The sequence below is a fragment of the Pelodiscus sinensis genome, chromosome 8, assembly GCF_049634645.1.
Source record: "Pelodiscus sinensis isolate JC-2024 chromosome 8, ASM4963464v1, whole genome shotgun sequence".
Taxonomy (NCBI): Eukaryota; Metazoa; Chordata; order Testudines; family Trionychidae; genus Pelodiscus; species Pelodiscus sinensis.
Genome location: NC_134718.1, coordinates 66,810,042 through 66,830,132, shown reverse-complemented (window position 1 = coordinate 66,830,132; position 20,091 = coordinate 66,810,042). Strand labels below are relative to the sequence as shown.

The window sequence follows — 20,091 nt, the reverse complement described above, 5'->3', positions numbered from 1 at the left end:
AATTGTGTCTGGAATCTTTGTTAAAAAATAGCATTACATTAGCTATTTTCCAACCAGAGTCTGATTTAAGTGATAGGTTACATATCAGTCATGCCTAAGTAATTGCCATATGATTTAAATGTTAGCATTGGGCTTTTTATATGAAACATATGGGAAGTTATAGGCCTGATCAAGTGTCCACATACTTCCTTGATATTTAACCTAAAAAATAAATTATATTTATATTAACTTTGTTTTTTTTCTCTTGCGTTGCAGAGATTCTAATAAAGCGTGTTGGACCATCTAATCTCTTAAAGTGAAACTTTTTGATATCAAGATTAGGAACAATTTCCTTCAGGATCACTATGTAGCAACTGGGTATCCTTCAACTGAAGTTGGTCCCTCATCTCAACATATTTGTGTTTTAAGGATCCTTGTACTTTCTGCAGTGAATTAATTGTTTTTTGTTAATAGAAAAAAAGTGGATTTCATGTGGTGCTTGCTAAACATTGAATCACCATGAGTAGTAATTTAGGAAAAGAAAAAGACTGTAAAGAGAAGGATCCAAAAGTCCCATTGGCAAAGGAACGGGATAAGGAGACTAAGGCCTCTGGAGGGTTTGGGAAAGACAGCAAAGAAAAGGAGCCTAAGACCAAAGGGAAAGATGCCAAAGATGGAAAGAAGGACGCCAGTAGTGCACAGCCTGGGGTAGCTTTTTCAGTGGACAACACAATAAAACGACCTAATCCAACCCCAGGCGCTCGCAAAAAATCCAGCAATGCTGAGGTTATCAAAGAGCTAAATAAATGCCGAGAAGAGAATTCAATGCGTTTGGACTTGTCCAAGAGGTCTATACACATGCTTCCATCATCTATCAAAGAGCTGACACAGTTAACGGAACTTTATTTATACAGTAACAAATTGCAGTCTCTACCTGCAGAGGTGGGCTGTCTTGTGAATCTGATGACACTGGCTTTAAGTGAGAACTCGCTTACCAGTTTGCCTGACTCTCTTGATAACTTGAAGAAACTGCGCATGCTTGATCTACGGCATAACAAACTTAGAGAAATTCCTTCAGTGGTGTACAGGCTAAATTCTCTTGCCACTCTTTATCTACGCTTTAATCGTATAACTACTGTGGAAAAAGATATCAAAAGCTTGTCAAAACTCACCATGCTTAGCATACGAGAGAACAAAATCAAACAACTACCTGCTGAAATTGGTAAGCATTTGCTCCATGACTTAAAGTTTGTGGTAAATCTTTCTTTTTTTCCCTACTTTGTAATGTAGGAAGGTATACACAAATCACTGCTTTATGAAGTTGTTGTTATAGTTAATTATGATCTTCAGCTCTCAGCCACATTACCACAATGTTAGATTATGATGGGATGTAATCAATATGTTGTGTGTGTCTGTTAATTTAAAAAGATCTGTGGTCACACTTGATATTTAGGTTCCATTTATAAAGGGTAAGAAATTATTTATATAAGCACATAAGAGTACTACAACCACCTCAGTAAAATGTGTTATGGATGGTTACAAACTATATAAGTAGCTTTTGACATATTGGGCGCTGTAACAATCTATAACAATTGGTCAACCATTTATGGATCATCAGCTGCTTATAAATGGATAACTAATTTATGTATAAATGGAATCTGTTAGTGCTGTGAGCAGGTATTGCATGCATCATTACTAATGTAAACACATTTTTTGGATGAATGAAAAAAGTATATAACTTTAAAATAACTATTCTAAACTATTACGTATCTTATCTTTCAGACTTGAAAATAAATGGGTTAATGTAGTTTAGTCATTTCAAGCAGTGATTGATATATATATGGTCATGCCTATTCTCTTTCAGAATATGATCTGAGGAAGTGGGTCTGGCCCACAAAAGCTCATCACCTATTAAACCATCTTGTTAGTCTTTAAAGTGCTGTATAGTTTTTCCTTTTGTTTAGCAAGATCATACTAACACAGCGCGCTCTCTCTACTACTGATTGATGTAGTAATATTCTAGAATTCTTAAGCAGCCTTCTAACAGGCCTTGCTTAAGGAAAACCTCTCTGTTCAGAAAACCATTTTATGCAATACTTTATGGTACTCACACAAATGTCTGAAGTGTATGCACATGTGAGTTTTTAAGCACAAGAATTTTTTGTGTATTTCCAATTTTAAAAATATAAGTACTACTTAATGCATTTTTAAAAACTTGAAACATCCAAAAGCAATTTAAAATAAATTCTACCTTTCTTCTAGTAATTTAGTTCCATTTTTTAGGCCAAGATTTTTAAAGATATTTAGGTGTTGCTACTGTCATGTTTGCATGGATTGTTTCATTTTCAGAGTTACTTAAGCCCTTAGAATAGGGATGTGACTAACTAGTCAACTATCGAATAAGTAAATGCTTATCAGATAGTAGACAGACTAGTCTACTAGTCGCTTCCTTCCCCCCCCCCGCTCCCTTGCTGCCTCTATCAGAAGGTGGGAAGGAAGTAGAGAGGGTGCTACAAAGTGGCAGCGCCGCGTGGATGCTGGGGTCATCTGGGGACTCCCTTGCTGACCCCTGGCTCCCTGTGACACTGCCACTTGTAAATGCCTCATGGAACCTGACACTGTGCTCCCCGTGGCATTACAAAGCAGCAGCACCACATGGAGCCTGGGTCAGCTGAGTCCCCAGCTGACCCTGGGCTCCATGTGACACTGCTGCTTTGAAACGCTGTGGGGAGCACAGGGCCAGCGGGGCTTGTGCTGGTTCCAAGAGGCTGTGGTTCTGTATTTTAAATGTAGTAAGAGCTGCCCACCTCTGACTACATTTAAAATGCAGAACCACAGTGATCCTGTACTGGTACAAGCTGGGACAGCTTGATCCCAGCTCATGCCATGTCCAGCACCCCTCTCCACAGCCAGCTTGGGCTGCTGCAGGTAGGGGCTGCTTTGTGGCAGCTTCCCCTACCCGCTCCTGGCTGCTCCTGATAAAGGCAGCAGCAGGGGGGAGAAGGGCCAGGCAGCACAGTGGAGACAGTGCTTCTAGGCCGGCTCCCTTCAGCACCAACTCCTGTTCCTCCTCCTTGCTACCGCTGATGCAGAGGCAGCAAGGTGTCGGGGTGGGGGGGAAGGAGGAAGGGAGCAAGTAGTCAAGTACTTGCTTAGGCTTATCAGGTATTCAAGTACTCAGCTACTCATTTACATCCCTAATAAGCACCTATAACAGTAACATACAACACAAATGTAGTTATGGTGCGAAACTGCAATTGAAACAGCATAGCTAGTATGGACACACTGCAGTGTTGATACTTACACTGTTGCTCTCCTTGATTGTTACTTCAAAATTCATTCATTCAGTAAATACTGCTGTAAAATGCAGCTGGTGAGTGTTGCATATAAAACAGTGGTCTCCAGCCTTTTTAATCACAAGGTCACTTTTTCAATTTAAGTGCCATGTAAGGGTTATCTGCTTAAACCAAGCACACAAGGGCCTTTTATAGGGGAAAAGGCAGTACGCTGTACTTATTAAGAATACAACAGTTGCATATGCTTTTCAATCTCTCTCTCTCTCTCTCACACACTCACACACTCACACTCTCTCTCTCTCTCACTCTCTCTCTCTCTCTCTCTCCTCCCTCCCCCCCCTCCCCTACCAGACGATGTCATAGTTACCAGTCCAGAGTCTGTATCAATCTAATGGTCAGCTAGATCGAACACAGAAGGAGAGCAGGGCCTTTGTTGGTCAGTCCGATGCTCTTCTGGAGTTGGTGGCAAGACAAACCCAAAGTTCCATAACAAAGCATCCTGCTTTTATAATCCTTTTCTCCGTTGAAATCAATGGATTCCTCTCTGTCAGCCTGTGACCGGAATGTTATCTCTTTGGTGTTAGATTTTCCAAAGCTCATCCTGTAATCAATCGTCTTTCAAGGGTGCTGACTCCGCTGTACGGCCATCAATCCGCCAATATCCGATCATCTTGTGAGTAGGGGTACGCATCGATGGTTATAGATGGTTTGACGCCGGGCCGTCTCGTTTTTGCCCACGCTCACGCCTCCTTCTTTGGCCATCTGGTTCTGAGCAATAACTTTTGCACCTTTATCTCAACACATTCATGCCTCTTTCACACACAAACAATGTTTTACCAGGACTTCTTGAGGGAGGGCATAGCATCAATATCTGCAATGGGCAAAGCAAAGAATCAAACAATTAAGGCCTTAGCCTTCAACATTCTTCTTGTGTCATTAACAGACAAAATATCAAAAACTATTTTTTACTTAGGCCCATTTACTAAACTTACTAAACTTTAGGATAAAGAAATAGACATTCAACTAAAAGGACTTAATTTAATGAAATATTAAATGTGTATTAACATACACCTTATATTGCTATATTATTGCTACATCATTAACTACATTTACTATATTACTAAACCTAAAATACAAATATAACAAGAATAAAACTTTCAGTTCCAACATAAGATCTACCCCAAATTCATATATCATTGCTTCCCGCCCCGTCTTTGAGGCCTCATCCTGCTCACTCCATATCCTGTCTCCCCCATCCTCACTCACATTCACCAGATGGGGTAGGCGCTTGAGGTGCAGGCTCTGGTGTTGGGCCAAGGAGTTTGGAGTGTGGGAGGGGCTTTGGTCTTACCCCAGGGCGGGACATTGGGGTCCAGGAGGCGTTACATGCAAGCTCTGGGAAGGAGTTTGGATATAGGGGGACTCGCATCTGGAGCAGGAGGTTGGGTGTAGGAGGAGGTTCAGGGCTGGGACAGGAGGTCAGGATGTGGAATTAGTCTGGGCATGGTTTAACTGAGATGGCTTCTAGCTGGTGGAGCAGTGGGGTTAAAACAGACTTACTCCTGCCTTGGCCCTGCACCACTCCTGAAAGCAGATGGCATGTACAGTAGTGGCTCCATGGCGCCATATGCTGCCCCTCATTTCCAGGTACTGGCCACTGCTTCCACTAGCTGCAGTTCCCCATTACTGATCAATACAAGCTGCAGAAGTAGTATCTATAGGCAAGGACAGCATGTAGAGACCACCTGCTCTGCCTGTCCCAAGGGCTGCAGGGGCATGCCAGCCACTTCAAGGAGCAGCAATTACCATAGGGATAATTACTCCAGTTAGGCATTTTAGAACTCGCTACTCAAAATATTAAATTTAAGCATGAGAGAGAAATGAAAATTATGCAATGCACAGACCAGTCAAAAAACAAAAATAACACACTTTACAACCAGTAAAAAAAGTAAATCAACCCCCCTCTCCCCCAAATGCATGTGTAGGGTTGGGAGATGAGAGGGAAGGACAGTGTATGTTTGTGAGAGTGACAAACACACAGTGTGAGAGACACAGATTTGCATTGCCAAGTTCCCACTATCCCTTTTTCTCTTTGTGGAGACAGGGTACAGAAGTGGGGGAAGGAGGTTACACCCTGACATCAGCACCCCTCTCCCTGTTCTCCCTTCTACACCCTGCACAGCTCCTCTTAGGAAGGAACAATCAGTTCCATACATACAAGATGGAAGCGACTGTCTAGGAAGGAGCATGGCAGAAAGGGATCTAGGGGTCATAGTGGACCACAAGTTGAATATGAATCAACAGTGTGATGCTGTTGCAAAAAAAAGCAAATATGATTCTAGGTTGTATCAACAGGTGTGTTGTAATTAAAACTCATGAAGTCATTCTGCCGCTCTACTCTGCACTAGTTAGGCCTCAGCTGCAGTACTGTGTCCAGTTCTGGGCGCCACATTTCAAGAAAGATGTGGAGAAATTGGAAAGGGTACAGAGAAGAGCGACAAAAATGATTAAAGGTCTAGAGAACATGACCTATGAAGCCAGGCTTCATGAACTGGGCTTGTTTAGTTTGGAAAAAAGAAGATTAAGGGGGGACATGATAGCGGTTTTCAAATATCTAAAAGGGTGTCACAAGGAGGAAGGAGAAAATTTGTTCCTAACTGTCAGGGTGGTCAAATATTGGAATAAATTGCCAAGGGAGGTGATGGAATCTCCCTCTCTGGAGATATTTAAGAACAGGTTAGATAGACATCTGTCAGGGATTGTGTAGACGGAGCTTGGTCCTGCCTTGAGGGCGGGGGGCTGGACTCGATGACCTCTCGAGGTCCCTTCCAGTCCTATAATTCTATGATAATTCTATGAATTTCTGGGTTACAGTCTACTCGCCACAGGCGAGTAGATGGTATTAGTAGGGCTCGACAAATAATACAAATATATGAAATAAAATGCAGTGAGATGCTGTTTTCCAGTTTACTTTTGGCAGAGCTTCATAAAAACTTAATGTAAATAGTTTTGACATACATACATGAAGAAAGACTTGATTGACTGTCACCTAAGCTGTAACTTTGTTTACCTATACTTGCATTTTTTTTATTTATACACTTGATCTCAAGAATCTTGAAAGATATGGTTTGTACAATGGTTTCATGGAGAAATTGTGTATAATATGCATATACTTTGAATTGGTTAAGAGTTCTTGTTATTACAGCCTTTTCTGACTTTGTACTATTTACTATTTGTGTTGAGAATGTATTTGGTATTTTACCAAACAGGAGAGATGCTGGCCTGAGCATCTTTTTTTGGTCCACACATCAGAAATGGGTTGAATTTTATTTGTATTATTGTGGCTGATAGACAAACAACTAAGTTATGAACTGACCAATCAACCACTCACCTCATTGGGAACCAGAAGCATGCAATCAGGCAACAACAGAGACACATGTGCACAAAAAGCAAATACAGTACTGTACCGTATTAAACCTTTAAAAACATAAGTCCATTTCCTGCACCGTAGTTCATTCAGAAGTGTTCAGTATATACCCAGGTCTTGATAACCTGCTGTCTTTAAAACTTGTTCCAGAACTATCTCCTCTTGAAACGTCAGTTTCTAGCAATACACTTTCATCCCCCAAAAAAGTAGATTCTGAATAGTTATTTCTTGTATTTGAAGGCTTGATGTAAAGGCTTAAAGATTGCATTGTTTATTTGTATGAAAGACATAAAATTAGGAGGCTTTTCAGTCCTTGCTTTTCAAATTACTCTTAATTTCAAATTTTCACCTTACATTTTACTTGCTATAATTCATATTCCTTTCTGTTTCTTTCACTAGGATTTCATTTTCATTTTTTGTAAAACACCAGGGGCAGGTCCACATTGTCACTGCAGTTTGGATCTCCCTGGTCTGGCACCCTTCTGACCTGACTGTTCCTGAATTACGGATTTTGTTGGACCAGAGGAGGTATCTTATGGCCTTCCTGCTGCCGGCTCCACCCCCTGCCCTGTCTCTCCACCGCGTGACAGGCTTCCTGGCTCCCAGCCGCCTTCCACCGCCATTCACAGCCCTACTGAGCTGCATGGCCGGACTTCCCCACCTGCAGCCTGGTTGTGTAGTGGGCTTCCTGGTTCCTTGAGCAGCCCAGCCTAGCTGCGTAGCAGGGCCTCCCCCCTCCCCCACCCCTACGCCAGCAGCCCTGTTGGGCTGTGTGCCAGACCATGAATGTTCCTGGACCAGAGAGTTCCGGTTTATAGAGGTGCATCCTGTTAAGACCAATGGTGTAGCTGCCATGCACCTGGTCTGCTAACCCTGGCTCATGCAGCTCAGGCTGCAATGTAGACAAACAAGCTCAGACTGGAGTCTGGGCTCTGAAACCCCATGATTTCAGATCCATGTGCCATCCAAGCCCAAACTTTTTTTAGTCAAACTTACCTGCCTATGTCAGTTGTTCTGAGCTCTGAAGCTCAGCGCAGTATAAATGTACCTAGTTTAGGTCAAATCATGAAATCTTGCCTTTAGTTATATTTTGTTCTAAAGAAATTAAGGTTAGTAAAATTGCCCTGAAGGACAACACCAAAGAAGGCTTATGTTTTTTTCATCTAGCTCTTGACTCTGTAAACTTCCTAATGATAACTGTGTGAATCTGGTTCCAAGGTGAACTACAGCTTTTTCTCCATATCTAGCAAATCTCCATTCCATTGAGGTCACAGTGATGAAAGTTGGGATAGAAGAATGCATAAGAAATAGTGAGTCAGATTGTGTGCATGAGAAGTATGAAGAACCAGTGGAAATGCCTTGGGCTGAAGTCAAGGAGGCATTTCAGTTTGCAATTCCATCTTGGGCAAAACTTGTACATTCCTTTGTCGTTTTTTTTTACAATTTTCCATGTATCATCTTTGCAGAGATAAAATGTTGCATTTTATAAAATGTACCAGCTATACTGATAGAGCCAAGACAACGACTGGCTACATCTCATAATACGGTGCCCCACTACTCAATGACACCTCATTGAGTTCAAGGGCTCCATAGTACTATTTAATTTCCCTCTTTTAGCAGATCTGATAAAATAGAGGAATTTTATTTCATTTGTATTAACTGTGTGTACAAAAGTATCTTTTCCCAATCCTGGGATCCTACCTGCAGCCAATATGTAGTGTTTCCCTGGCCCTGTCTTTGCCTTGCTGAAATAATATCTTCAAACACTCAAAATACATAGAGTGCAATATAAAATATACTTGACAAAAAAAACCAATATCCATTGTCAGCCCAGAATAAAGACTAGAAATGTAATGAGTGAAGAGCAGCACTGAAATATTTGGGTAACTGAGACTACTGCAGTTTAGGGATGTTAAAATATGTGTAATTAAGTACTGTGTAACTGCTGAAAATTTCAGTGATTAAATGCAGGGCACCAGTCAGCTCCCTAGGAACTGGTGCACGCAGGGAGCCCACTTTTAAGCTGACTCTGAGTGAACTGGTGCATGCCTGCTGCTGCTTCTGTATCAGAGGCAGCAGTACAGGATGGCAGGCAGCTCCCTAGGAGCTGTTGCATGCCAGGAGCTGGCTTTTAAGCCGGTTCTCTGCACGTACCAGCTTCTGTCTGCTGTCCCGTGCTGCTGCCTCTGTACACCAGGAACTGGATTTTGAGACTGCTCCCCGCACATACTGGGAGCCTGCATGTAATCGTGAACGTTAACTGTTTATGTGGTTACGCTTTCATATCCCTGCTATACTTGCCTGGAAACCACAGAAAACAACTCCACGCTGGATCCACATCTAGCCACTATCTTGAAACACATTCATAGGGAAGGCTAGGCAACCTTTCCCTGCAAGAACTTTACCATCACAGCTATCATCTCCTCCTCCGTATGTTACATCTCTTATCCAAGTGTAACATGGACTAGACTGGTTGATAAGTTGTGCAACATGCTCTCTCCTTTCATCAGGTAACACAGAAGCTCTTGTGGGGTAGAGTATGATGGTGTCTTACTATCCTGGTCTGCTGGCTAGGACCAGTTTAGGAGATTGAGATAATTCTCCAGAGGTCACTCCAGTGCATACTAACCAGCTTTCCTGAGCAAGGTGTTTTGAGCCTTAGGAGGTGATAAAAGTCTAAATGAACGGATATGATACTTCCCCCCCCCATCTTTTGGGCAAACTCCCTACATCAGCTCTTTAGAAAAGCAAGGAAAGATGCATTAGGAGTCTATCCTCATGGAAGAGGACAAAAAGGAAGAGAGTATGTTCTTTTCCACCCTAATAGCAAGATATAGTATCCAGATTAAATGGCCATACACCAAAGTTTTCTTTATTTCATGTATAATGTATTAAATTAGCTTTAAGATTTCTTTTTAAAGGAAATCCCTAAAGCAAAAGTTGTCTTACTCCCTTCTTTCCACTGACTGGTGATTCCTCTGCCACTACAAACCAGCTTCATCTGCCTTTCCATTATGAGCAGGAACTGGTTCTGTGCCTCAATATATCATATAATTGGAATTTCTCCTTTTCTGTTTTTTTCATTGGAATTGAAAATTCCCTCTCCCATTTCTAGTTACAGACTGGGAATATGTATGTGTTGTGGTATGTTTAAATAACATCATTTTGTTCAAGGTTGGTTTGACTAGGCAAAGATGTAAGATTGGTGTGAGGACATGAACTGTGAATTTTCTAATTTATCTGAATTTTTCAACCCTCGCTTGAAAGAAATCTATTTCTTTTGTTATTGGCCGCACTCATACAAGCTTCCTTAACTACAGGTTTCAGGTGATGAAACAATTTAGGGGAGCTAGGGTACCCTTTCTACCTGTTTGAGTTCTGTAATTTAATTCATGTTATAAATTGGGAAGATTTTAAACTAAAATGAAGTATTATTCAAGTTCTCTTAAAATATTCATGAAATCCTTTTGTTCAAATGGTAGAACCATTGTACAGAAAAATAGCAAAACAATTGACTGACCATTAACTTAAAAAGCTAAAATGTTTCTACTCAATATGTTTTCCACACAAATTAGTTATTAATCAAAACCATTACCTTGTAGTTCTTATCTGTTCCTTAGGGTAGTCAGCAATAAACAGAAAAAGACTCAGTCTAGCTTCTATAATGATACACACAAGTCCATTGGGGAAGGGTATATTGTGCTGAAGTTGTATGATTATTTTGTAATACTTTCTATGGTCAGAACTTTTTTTATCTTTAATGTATCTCAAAGAGCTTTCTGTGCCAGTCTAGATTATTTTGCTTTATTCTGCAGTCAGCTAACCAAGTGAGGAATTAATAAACGCCACAGCTATGGAAAATATTTGTAATCTGTTGCTGGCAGTAGTGAATGTAGATTATGTATTTTTAAAATAAACTTGAAAGCTATACAAATTGGTACACTCCTTCATAAAACATTACTTAATGCTAAAATGAAAAAAATGTCACTAATAATAGCATTGTCCTCTTCCTTGTTGTCCAACAAGCGATTTATTCTGTTGCTATATCATCTGGTCCAGGATTTATCATGTAGTAAAAAATTTCAGAATTTCAATCTGCTTAAATATGGGAAGAGATGGAATGATTTTGGCAAGAACTACTGCAACCCTGTTTAATATTGACATAACATTAAATTAGGGTGAATGGTTAAGATGTAGATGTGTACATATATTTGTATTTATTATATTATAATAAAATAAATAAAAACAAAGCTGCATTCTGTTTTAAAAGATATTCAAGTTTTTTAAAAATTCTGGATGTAGAGTATGTTAGTTGGTCACATTGCCATGACAGGTATTCAAAATCAGCCTTATGTTGGACACAGGTTTCAGCCTTTAATTATGGAGACTTTATTAGTCTTGTCCATTAGTCAGTATGATTGTCAATCAGCATTCATTTGTGTGATTTTTGTCATGTTGCTTATATAACACATATTGTGCATGAGAAGATAAGGTAGTGGCTGCTCTTTACGCTTTACAGACATGATTAAAAAGAAAGCATTTTGGCATCTTCTCAAAGTAATTACTTTGCTCATATAAATGTTCAGAGAAATAATCTACTAAGTTAACCTAAGAATTTGCAGAAAGTGGGCATTTAAAATTTTTTAGAAGATACTGGAGAATTGTGACTGTTAGGGAGTTGAAAATTAATCTTACTAGGGGTTACCCATTACTAGGGGGCTGTGCCCCCTGCTCACAGCACTGACCAACCCCCCCATCTCTGGGGCTGCTGGGGCTGGGAGGAGCCCGGGCCTCTCAGCACTCTCCCCCCCCCCCCCCGCCGCCAGCTTTTTTTCTGTCAGCCAAGTGATTCCCCCTCTCCCTCAAAATAATGACACTTGCTCAGTTATTTTACTAATCCTGCCCTTGTTTTTGAGACACCCTTTCTAGGAGACCAGCTAAAACTTGTCTAGCAGGTCACTCTATACACTAGTAAGTTGTTTGTATTTTACTTTAGCCACTAGATCAGGGGTGGGCAATAATTTTTGATGGGGGGGGATATTCCAAGAATTTGGAAAGGGGTCAGGGCTGCACTCTTTCATATTAATGGAGGAGATGTGTGGGGTCTGGGATAGGGATGTAAGCGATTAGTTGACTATCTGACAAGCAAATACTTCTTGGATAGTCAACTAGACTAATCGCTTCCCCCTCTTTCCCCCTTGCTGCCTCTATCAGAGACACACAGTGGGGGAAAGGGGAGAGGAGGTGGAGCTGAAGGGCAGGGGAGGCAGAGGCACAGTGGGGAAATGGCGAGAGCGGAGACTACTTCAGTCTCCACTGCGGGTGTTTCTGGCTCTGAACAGTCCTGGCTCATGCTGATTGCTGTGTCTCTGCATTTTAAATGGAATAAGAGCCCAGCGGCTCTTACTCCATTTAAAATGCAGAGCTGCAGCGCTGATTGCTCCGGAGCCGGTACGAGGCAGGAGACTGAGGCGAAGGGTCCAGGATAGGGATGTTTAATTGGCTAATCAAATAGTCGATGCTATTTTCTCCACATGGCTAACTTCATTCTCTAATCATCATACCTGAAATGTGTCTGTAACTTGCATACTTGTGTTTGGTTCAGAAACCAAACATTTCAACAAAGTAATCTAGTTTAGCACACCAGAGTTCTGAGAGAGCCAATAAAAGTTAATTTGTCTACTCTAAATATCAAGTTCTTATCTCACCAACCTTTCTTCCCTTAGTTCATACAGGAATCTTTCTTTGTAAGAGAACCATCTTCTTCATGATTTAATGCTCTACTCACAATTATCTCTGACGAGGCAAAGATCCAAGAATTCAGTTACATCTTGAAGTTTATCATCTTATATATTTCTCTGGGCCTTGTTTAGGCTAGGAGAATTTTTTTGTGAACAATGCAATGTGATGATGATGTTTTTTTTACCAGTGAGACGCATCCCATTATTTTTCTTATCAGAACTACTCTGTGAGGATGGCAACGTTTTTGGGCCAAAGAAATGTTTGTATTTATCATAAGAGTGGTTGACTCCATTTGTTCATTCTGGCCCTCCATTCAAGAGAACAGCTATTGAGGGAGCATCTGTGTCCACAAAGCAAATGATTCAAATAGACTTATAAAATTTAAAGTCTAATGAAATATACCAACTTATTCAGTTGATATCTTTTGTAGCATCTTTGTGTTCACTGTTTATTCAGTAGATAGATATTTATTCAGTCCACTCAGTGGATTGATCTTGGACAGTAGAACTCTGCCAACATCTTTGATTATATTAGCTGCCAGAATCACTTTCATGGTTTTTTATTTCATATCCATAAGGAAAGCATCTGCAATAGGAGAATTTTTCTCTTTGCAATGAAGTGAGCAAGAAGGAAAAATTAGCTTTGATGCTTAATCGGGCTCGCACTCTCCTGAGTTGACAGTCTACGTTGACATACAAGAATACGACTGAAACAAAGATTTTTAAAAATTCAGGTGTCTGCAAACTCTTCCTCTCTTCCCCCCCCCCCCCCCCAAAAAAAAAGATTATAAAATGATGTTGCATTTTATTTTGGACCATCGTATGGTCTGATAGCTTTTCACCGTATGCTCTATATGGTATGTGGAACTGAAGGCCAAATAGTGGTCATTCTGCTATGTTTGCTGTACTGTGTTTCTTGAAATTCTTTTCCTCAAGTTATTAAACAGCTTCATGCTGTCACTCATTTCCAGTGCTAAAATCTGATTTCTGTAGGACAGCAACCTTCACTAAGTTTTAAGATTCAATCTACTTAATTGAAATAAAGAATTTCTCTTTGTACCAACAGTTTGTCTAAAATAAAAACTTTTCTTTAATCCCCCACACACAAAAATTATAACTATCTGAATTCAGAATGCTAGATAGGCACTAATACTTAATTTTCTCCTAAGACTCAAAATCCAGATATTCCTAGCATCCAAAGCAGCCATGTCAAAACAAAACAGTTTGCATGTATTATTGCACGCATGTATCTCTATTGCTGAATTTCTCAGCAGGCGCAAGGAACGGAGTGAAGAGAATGCTGCTCTTCACATCAAAATTCTCCTCCAACTTCAGCAGATACACTGGATCTTTCCCTCCCACAACTGGACATGGACAGTAAGAATTAGAAAGGATGAAATGGGAATTATGCCACAGCATGAACTTGACTTAGTAATTAGCTATAACTTTCAACTTTTGGTGAGAGAGAACAGTAATCTTGTTCTAAACCTATTGGACTTTGCTGTTGCTAAATTGAAAATTAGGGCTGTAAAACGTTGCCAAGATTCCCAGATTATCTTTAATCACACATACAGTATAGTATAAAAACAAGTTAGTGTCCCTTTCTCCCCTTAATATTCTGTTATTACAGGGGGAACTGTACGTCCCAATAGGACAGTGGAGGTACAGACTCCCAAAATGTTGGGGCACTGGAAGACATTATTGTTGTCCATCCTCTCTCTTTGCTATTTCATTCTCTTCTGTGTATTGTGGGGTTGTTGATCATTGTTCATGCATTTTTGGCTGACAAGGTGGAAGGGCAGAACAGGCAACTACCATGAGGCTCCATGATTCAGAAGGGCCTGGGGCTCCCAGCCACTGCTGATACCATGGCAGTGGTGGCAGCTGGAGCTCTGGGCCCTTTAAATCATAATTAGGGATGTAATAGTATACTTGATTAACCGATAAGCAAAAGGTTATAGGTTAATGCTATAGACTACACGTATTTCCCTTCCCCCCCAGTACATTTTTTAGGAGGCTGGCCAGCAGCCGGGCTCAGTCCCAGCTTGTGTCGGGTCTGGGACTTACCCTTGCTGTGGTTCTGCATTTAAAGTGTATTAGGAGCCAGGTGGGGTGGCAGCCTTGCTCAGTTTTGGCTTGCACTGGGTCTGGGAACACAGACCCTCCAGCCCCGGGCAGGGACTGCTGCTACCCCATGCTGCTGCCTCTGTATCAGAGGCAGCAGCGTGGAGTAGCAGGCAGCCAGTCCACGAGGGGAGCTCGTTTTTAAACTAGCTCCCCTCACGGACCATCTCCCTCCTGGCACCACATGCTGCTGCCTCTGATAGAGAGGCAGCAACACGGAGTGGCAGGGGGCTCCCGAGGAGTGGGTCTGGAGCTCACTAGCTGCCAGCCCCACCCCCAGGGACTATAGATTAGTCGACCAAGCAATAAGAATTCATGAGGTTAATCGACTATTCAGTCAACTATTAACATCCCTAGCCATTCTCAGGCAGGACTGAGGCTGCCTGTGGGAACTAGCCCCAGCCTCGCCCCTTCCGGGGTTGCAGAGCCTCTCACCCTGCCTTGCCCAGGGTCCAAGCAAGCCTGTTGACCCTGCTGATTGTTGAGTTCCCTCCTCTCTTGATTGTTTCCATTGCAGTGCTCATTGTTTGTAATACATGCATAGTGGAGTGCAGATCCAGTGATGTAGGATCAGCCTAAGCAATACTTTCTCACTTGAGAACTTGAAAGTGGAAGACAGTATTGGGGACAGTGATCATGAAATAATAGAGTTCATGATCTTAAGGAAAGGTAGAAGGGAGACCAGCACAATTGAGGTAATGGATTTCAGGAAGGCAGATTTTAATAAGCTTAGAGAACTTGTAGTTAAGGTCCCATGGGAAGCAAGACTGAAGGGAAAAACAACTGAGGAGAGTTGGAAGTATTTCAAAGGGATGTTGTTAAGGGCCCAAAAGCAAACAATTCCGCTGTGTAGGAAAGATAGAAAATATGGCAAAAGACCAGCTTGGCTTAACAAGGAGATCTTGCATGATCTCAAAATAAAAAAGGAGTCATATAAAAAATGGAAACTAGGACAAATAACAAAGGATGAATATAGGCAAGCAACACGGGAATGCAGGGGCAAGATTAGAAAGGCAAAGGCACAAAATGAGATCAGACTAGCTACAGGCATAAAGGGAAACAAGAAGACCTTTTATAAATACATTAAAAGCAAGAGGAAGACCAAGGACAGGGTAGGCCCACTGCTCAGTGAGGAGGGAGAAGCAGTAACAGGAAACTTGGAAATGGCGGAGATGCTCAATGACTTCTTTGTTTCGGTCTTCACCGAAAAGTCTGGAGGTGTGCTTAACGTAGTGAATACAAGCAGAGAGAGGGTAAGTTTAGAAGATAGGATACACAAAGAACAAGTTAAAAATCACTTAGGAAAGTTAGATGTCAGCAAGTCACCAGGTCCTGATGAAATGCATCCCAGAATACTCAAGGAGCTGATAGAGGAGGTATCTGAGCCTTTAGCTATGATCTTTGAAAAATCATGGCAGACAGGGGAGATACCAGAAGACTGGAAAAGGGCAAATATTGTGCCCATCTATAAAAAGGGGAATAAGAACAACCCAGGAAACTACAGACCGGTCAGTTTAACCTCTGTCCTAGGGAAGATAATGGAGCAGGTAATTAAGGAAATCCTATGCAAACACTTGGAAGGTAATAAAGTGATAGGGAATGGCCAGCATGGGTTTGTGAAAAACAAGTCATGCCAAACTAATCTGATAGCTTTCTTTGATAAGATAACGAGCCTTGTGGATAAGGGAGAAGCGGTGGATGTCATATACCTAGACTTTAGTAAGGCATTTGATATGGTCTCGCATGATATTCTTATTGTTAAAATAGGCAAACATAACTTAGATCGGGCCACTATAAGGTGGGTGCATAATTGGCTGGATAACCGTAGTCAGAGAGTTGTTGTTAACGGTGCTAAATCCTGCTGGAAAGGGATAACAAGTGGAGTTCCGCAAGGGTCTGTTTTGGGACCCGTACTGTTCAATATCTTCATCAATGATGTAGATATTGGGATAGAGAGTACGCTTATTAAGTTTGCAGATGATACCAAACTGGGTGGGGTTGCAACTTCTTTGGAGGATAGGGACATAATTCAAAATGACCTTAGCAAGTTAGAGAAATGGTCAGAGGTAAACAGGATGAAGTTTAATAAAGAGAAATGCAAAGTGCTCCACTTAGGAAGGAACAATCAGTTCCATACATACAAGATGGGAAGCGACTGTCTAGGAAGGAGCATGGCGGAAAGGCATCTAGGGGTCATAGTGGACCACAAGTTGAATATGAGTCAACAGTGTGACGCTGTTGCAAAAAAAGCAAATATGATTCTAGGTTGTATCAACAGGTGTGTTGTAAGCAAAACTCGTGAAGTCATTCTGCCGCTCTACTCTGCACTAGTTAGGCCTCAGCTGGAGTACTGTGTCCAGTTCTGGGCGCCACATTTCAAGAAAGATGTGGAGAAATTGGAAAGGGTGCAGAGAAGAGCGACAAGAATGATTAAAGGTCTAGAGAACATGACCTATGAAGCCAGGCTTCATGAACTGGGCTTGTTTAGTTTGGAAAAAAGAAGATTAAGGGGGGACATAACGGTTTTCAAATATCTAAAAGGGTGTCACAAGGAGGAAGGAGAAAATTTGTTACTCTTGGTTTCTGAGGACAGGACAAGGAGTAATGGGCTTAAAGTGCAGCAAGGGAGGTTTAGATTGGACATTAGGAACAAATTCCTAACTGTCAGGGTGGTCAAATATTGGAATAAATTGCCAAGGGAGGTGGTAGAATCTCCCTCTCCGGAGATATTTAAGAACAGGTTAGATAGACATCTGTCAGGGATGGTATAGACGGATCTTGGTCCTGCCTTGAGGGCGGGGGGCTGGACTTGATGACCTCTTGAGGTCCCTTCCAGTCCTGTGATTCTATGATATGAGAGTATTTTCATAGAATAATCAGATTAACAAAGCTGGAAGGAACCTTGTCCTCAAGACTAGTCCTCTGCATTCATCGCAGAACCAAGCACTATCTAGACTAGGGATGTTAGCAAGTAGTTGACTGGAGCATTGACTACTCACTTCCTCCACCCTGCTGCTCCTGGTTAGAGGCAGTAGGTTGGGGGGGAGGGGAACAGGAGCTGGGTGCTTGGGAGAGCTGGCTTAAAAGCTGGTTTCCCCCAGCACCATCTCTGCAGTGCCACTCTGCCTCTCTTCTCTCCCCTCCCCCGTTTACAGCGGACAGGGATGGCCGTGGGCAGGGACTGCTACTGGAGCAGTCCCTGCCCGCGACCAGCCCTGGCCACCACGAAGAGAGGCTGCTCCGGCAGCAGCTTCTGTCTGCTGCAAACAGGACCTGCTGGACTCAGCACGAGCCGGGACTGAGGAGTCCCAGCTTGCACTGGTCCGGGATGCTATGCCTCTGCATTTTAAATTTAAAATGCAGAGTCGCAGCATGGGTGGCACGTAGAGTGGCATGCTGAAGCTCTGAAGAGTGTTCCTTACTAGTTGGGTTGTCAATACAAATTGTATCGACTACATGATTAGCCAGATAACTGCAATTTAACATCATTAATCTAGACCAGCGGTTACCAAACTGTCGATCGCAATCAACTGGTAGATTTTAGATGCCAGTGGGTCATGATCCTCTGGTAGGCTGTCTCTGGCTGCTCCTGGAAATGCTGGCTGACTGAACAAAAGCACATCTCTGCAGCCCCTGGAGGGGAATGGGAGAGGTAGCTCTGTGCTTCTGACTCCTGCATTGTGAAAGCAGCTTCCATTGGATGGGAACCGGCAGTGCAGCATGTGAAGACACCCTTTTCCCTTTCCCTTCCTGGGGCTGCACACAAAGGGTGCCTGAACTCAGCCAGCTAGCATTTCCAGGAGCAGCATGGAGCCAGGCAGAGGCAGCTTGCCTGAGCCCTGCTGCACTGCTGACTGGGAGCCGCCTGTAGTAAGTGCTTCCTGGCTGCGGTCTGCATCCCTACTCCTTGTGTCAGTCCCCAGACTCCCTCCCAGAGGTCACAGTCTTTGCCCTGTCCTGCACCCAACACTCTGCCCCACCCAGACTCTCTCCCAGAGTGTTGAAGTACAGGAAGGAGTGAGGGGTGTGAGCTTGAGGAGAGAGATTGGGTGCACCAGAGGGCTCCAGATTTGGGTAAACTCCCTCCCAGAGCTTTCACTTCTTGTTCCTGCACTCCAAAACTCTTCCCCAGTATGGAGCATCCTCCTGCACCCAAATTCCCTCTCAGAGCCTGCAACCCTCACCACCTCCAGCTTCCCAAATCCCTGCCACTGCCAGATGAAAGTGAGTAATGGTGGGGGTGAGTGAGGTAGGGGATGGGCAGGCATGGTCCGCGATCATCTCTAGATCCTTTTCCACAGTAATCCTTCCTAGGTAGTCATTTCCCATTTTGTGTATGTGCAACTGATTGTTCCTTCCTAAGTGGAGGAGTTTATATTTATCCTTATTGATTTTCATTCTGTTTGCCTAAGACCATTTTCTCCAATTTGTCCAGATACATTTTGAATTATAATCCTATCCTCAAAAGCGCTTGCAACCTCTCCCAGCTTGGTATCATCCACAAACTTTATAAGTGTGCTCTTTATGCCATTATCTAAATCATTGATGAAGATATTGAACAGAACTGGTACCAAAATGGATCCCTGTGGAATCCCAGTCTTTGTCTTTTAAGCATGACTGTGAAACGGCATAACAAGTGGATCTGTGAAAGCTTGGGGAGGTCCAGTTAAGATAGTGTGGGATTTTGGTGACACAGTACTGGTTGCACTATGTCCTTCTGAGTTGTGTAGATCTCAGCAGTAGGGATGTAAAATCCCATTTAATTGGTTAACTGGCTAAATGTAACTGATTAAAGAGGGAATGCCAAAGCTGGTCTGGAGCAGTCCCTGCTTATGGAGGGCCCCAGCTACCCGTGGACAGAGGCTACTCCACCACAGCAGCATTTGCATGCAGGGTGGACAACCAGAGCAGCCCCATCCACAGTGGGACTGCCATGGAGCTGGAGCAGCTCGGCAGGGAGCTTCTCTAGCCCCCAACGGTCAACCGGAACCAGTAAGCATCATCCATTAAGGGTGATGTATGCTTACCAGTTAACCTTTCACGTCCCAACTGTACAGAGCATACGAGTGATACAAGCTGAGAAAATCAGAAGAATAAAACTCTGAGTAGGTAACATGTTTAACATTGCTAGCGTTTTGGTAAACTATTAGGTGTATTGCCTCACAAATGTACCATACTGTATGAAGAGGTTAAGTAAACCACATTTTAAAGTATTTATCACAGGCCTGGGCAAAATACGGCCCGTGGGCCGAATCCGGCCCACAGAGGCAGCGGGGAGCCCCACACAGGGCCTTGCCATGCAGAAAAGCAGCTGCAGGGCTCCGTTTCTGTATTGAAATTGAAGGGGAAGGGGGAAGTTTTAGGAGCCGACTCGCCCCCTGCACATTCCCATTGGCTGGTTTCTGGCAGAAACCAGCCAATGTAAGCTACTTGTTAGAATAACAGGCAGCTAAGAAGAATCATGCCCCCTTTCTTGGGATCAGTTATTTGTGAAGCACATGGCCAGGCAAGCAGGCAGGCTGGC

The 20,091-nt window shown here is 42.6% G+C and overlaps 1 protein-coding gene across 3 annotated transcripts in view; it reads left to right on the top strand.

The window, feature by feature from the left end:
- SHOC2 (SHOC2 leucine rich repeat scaffold protein) overlaps positions 1-20,091 on the top strand; it is a 104,123-nt gene that overhangs the window by 40,513 nt on the left and 43,519 nt on the right. For all 3 annotated transcript variants that reach the window (XM_075935478.1, XM_075935479.1, XM_006135001.2), the window contains exon 2: positions 256-1,201. In XM_075935478.1, coding sequence (XP_075791593.1) covers positions 499-1,201 — 703 coding nt within the window. In that variant the 5' untranslated portion in view covers positions 256-498. The remainder of the gene's footprint in view (positions 1-255; positions 1,202-20,091) is intronic.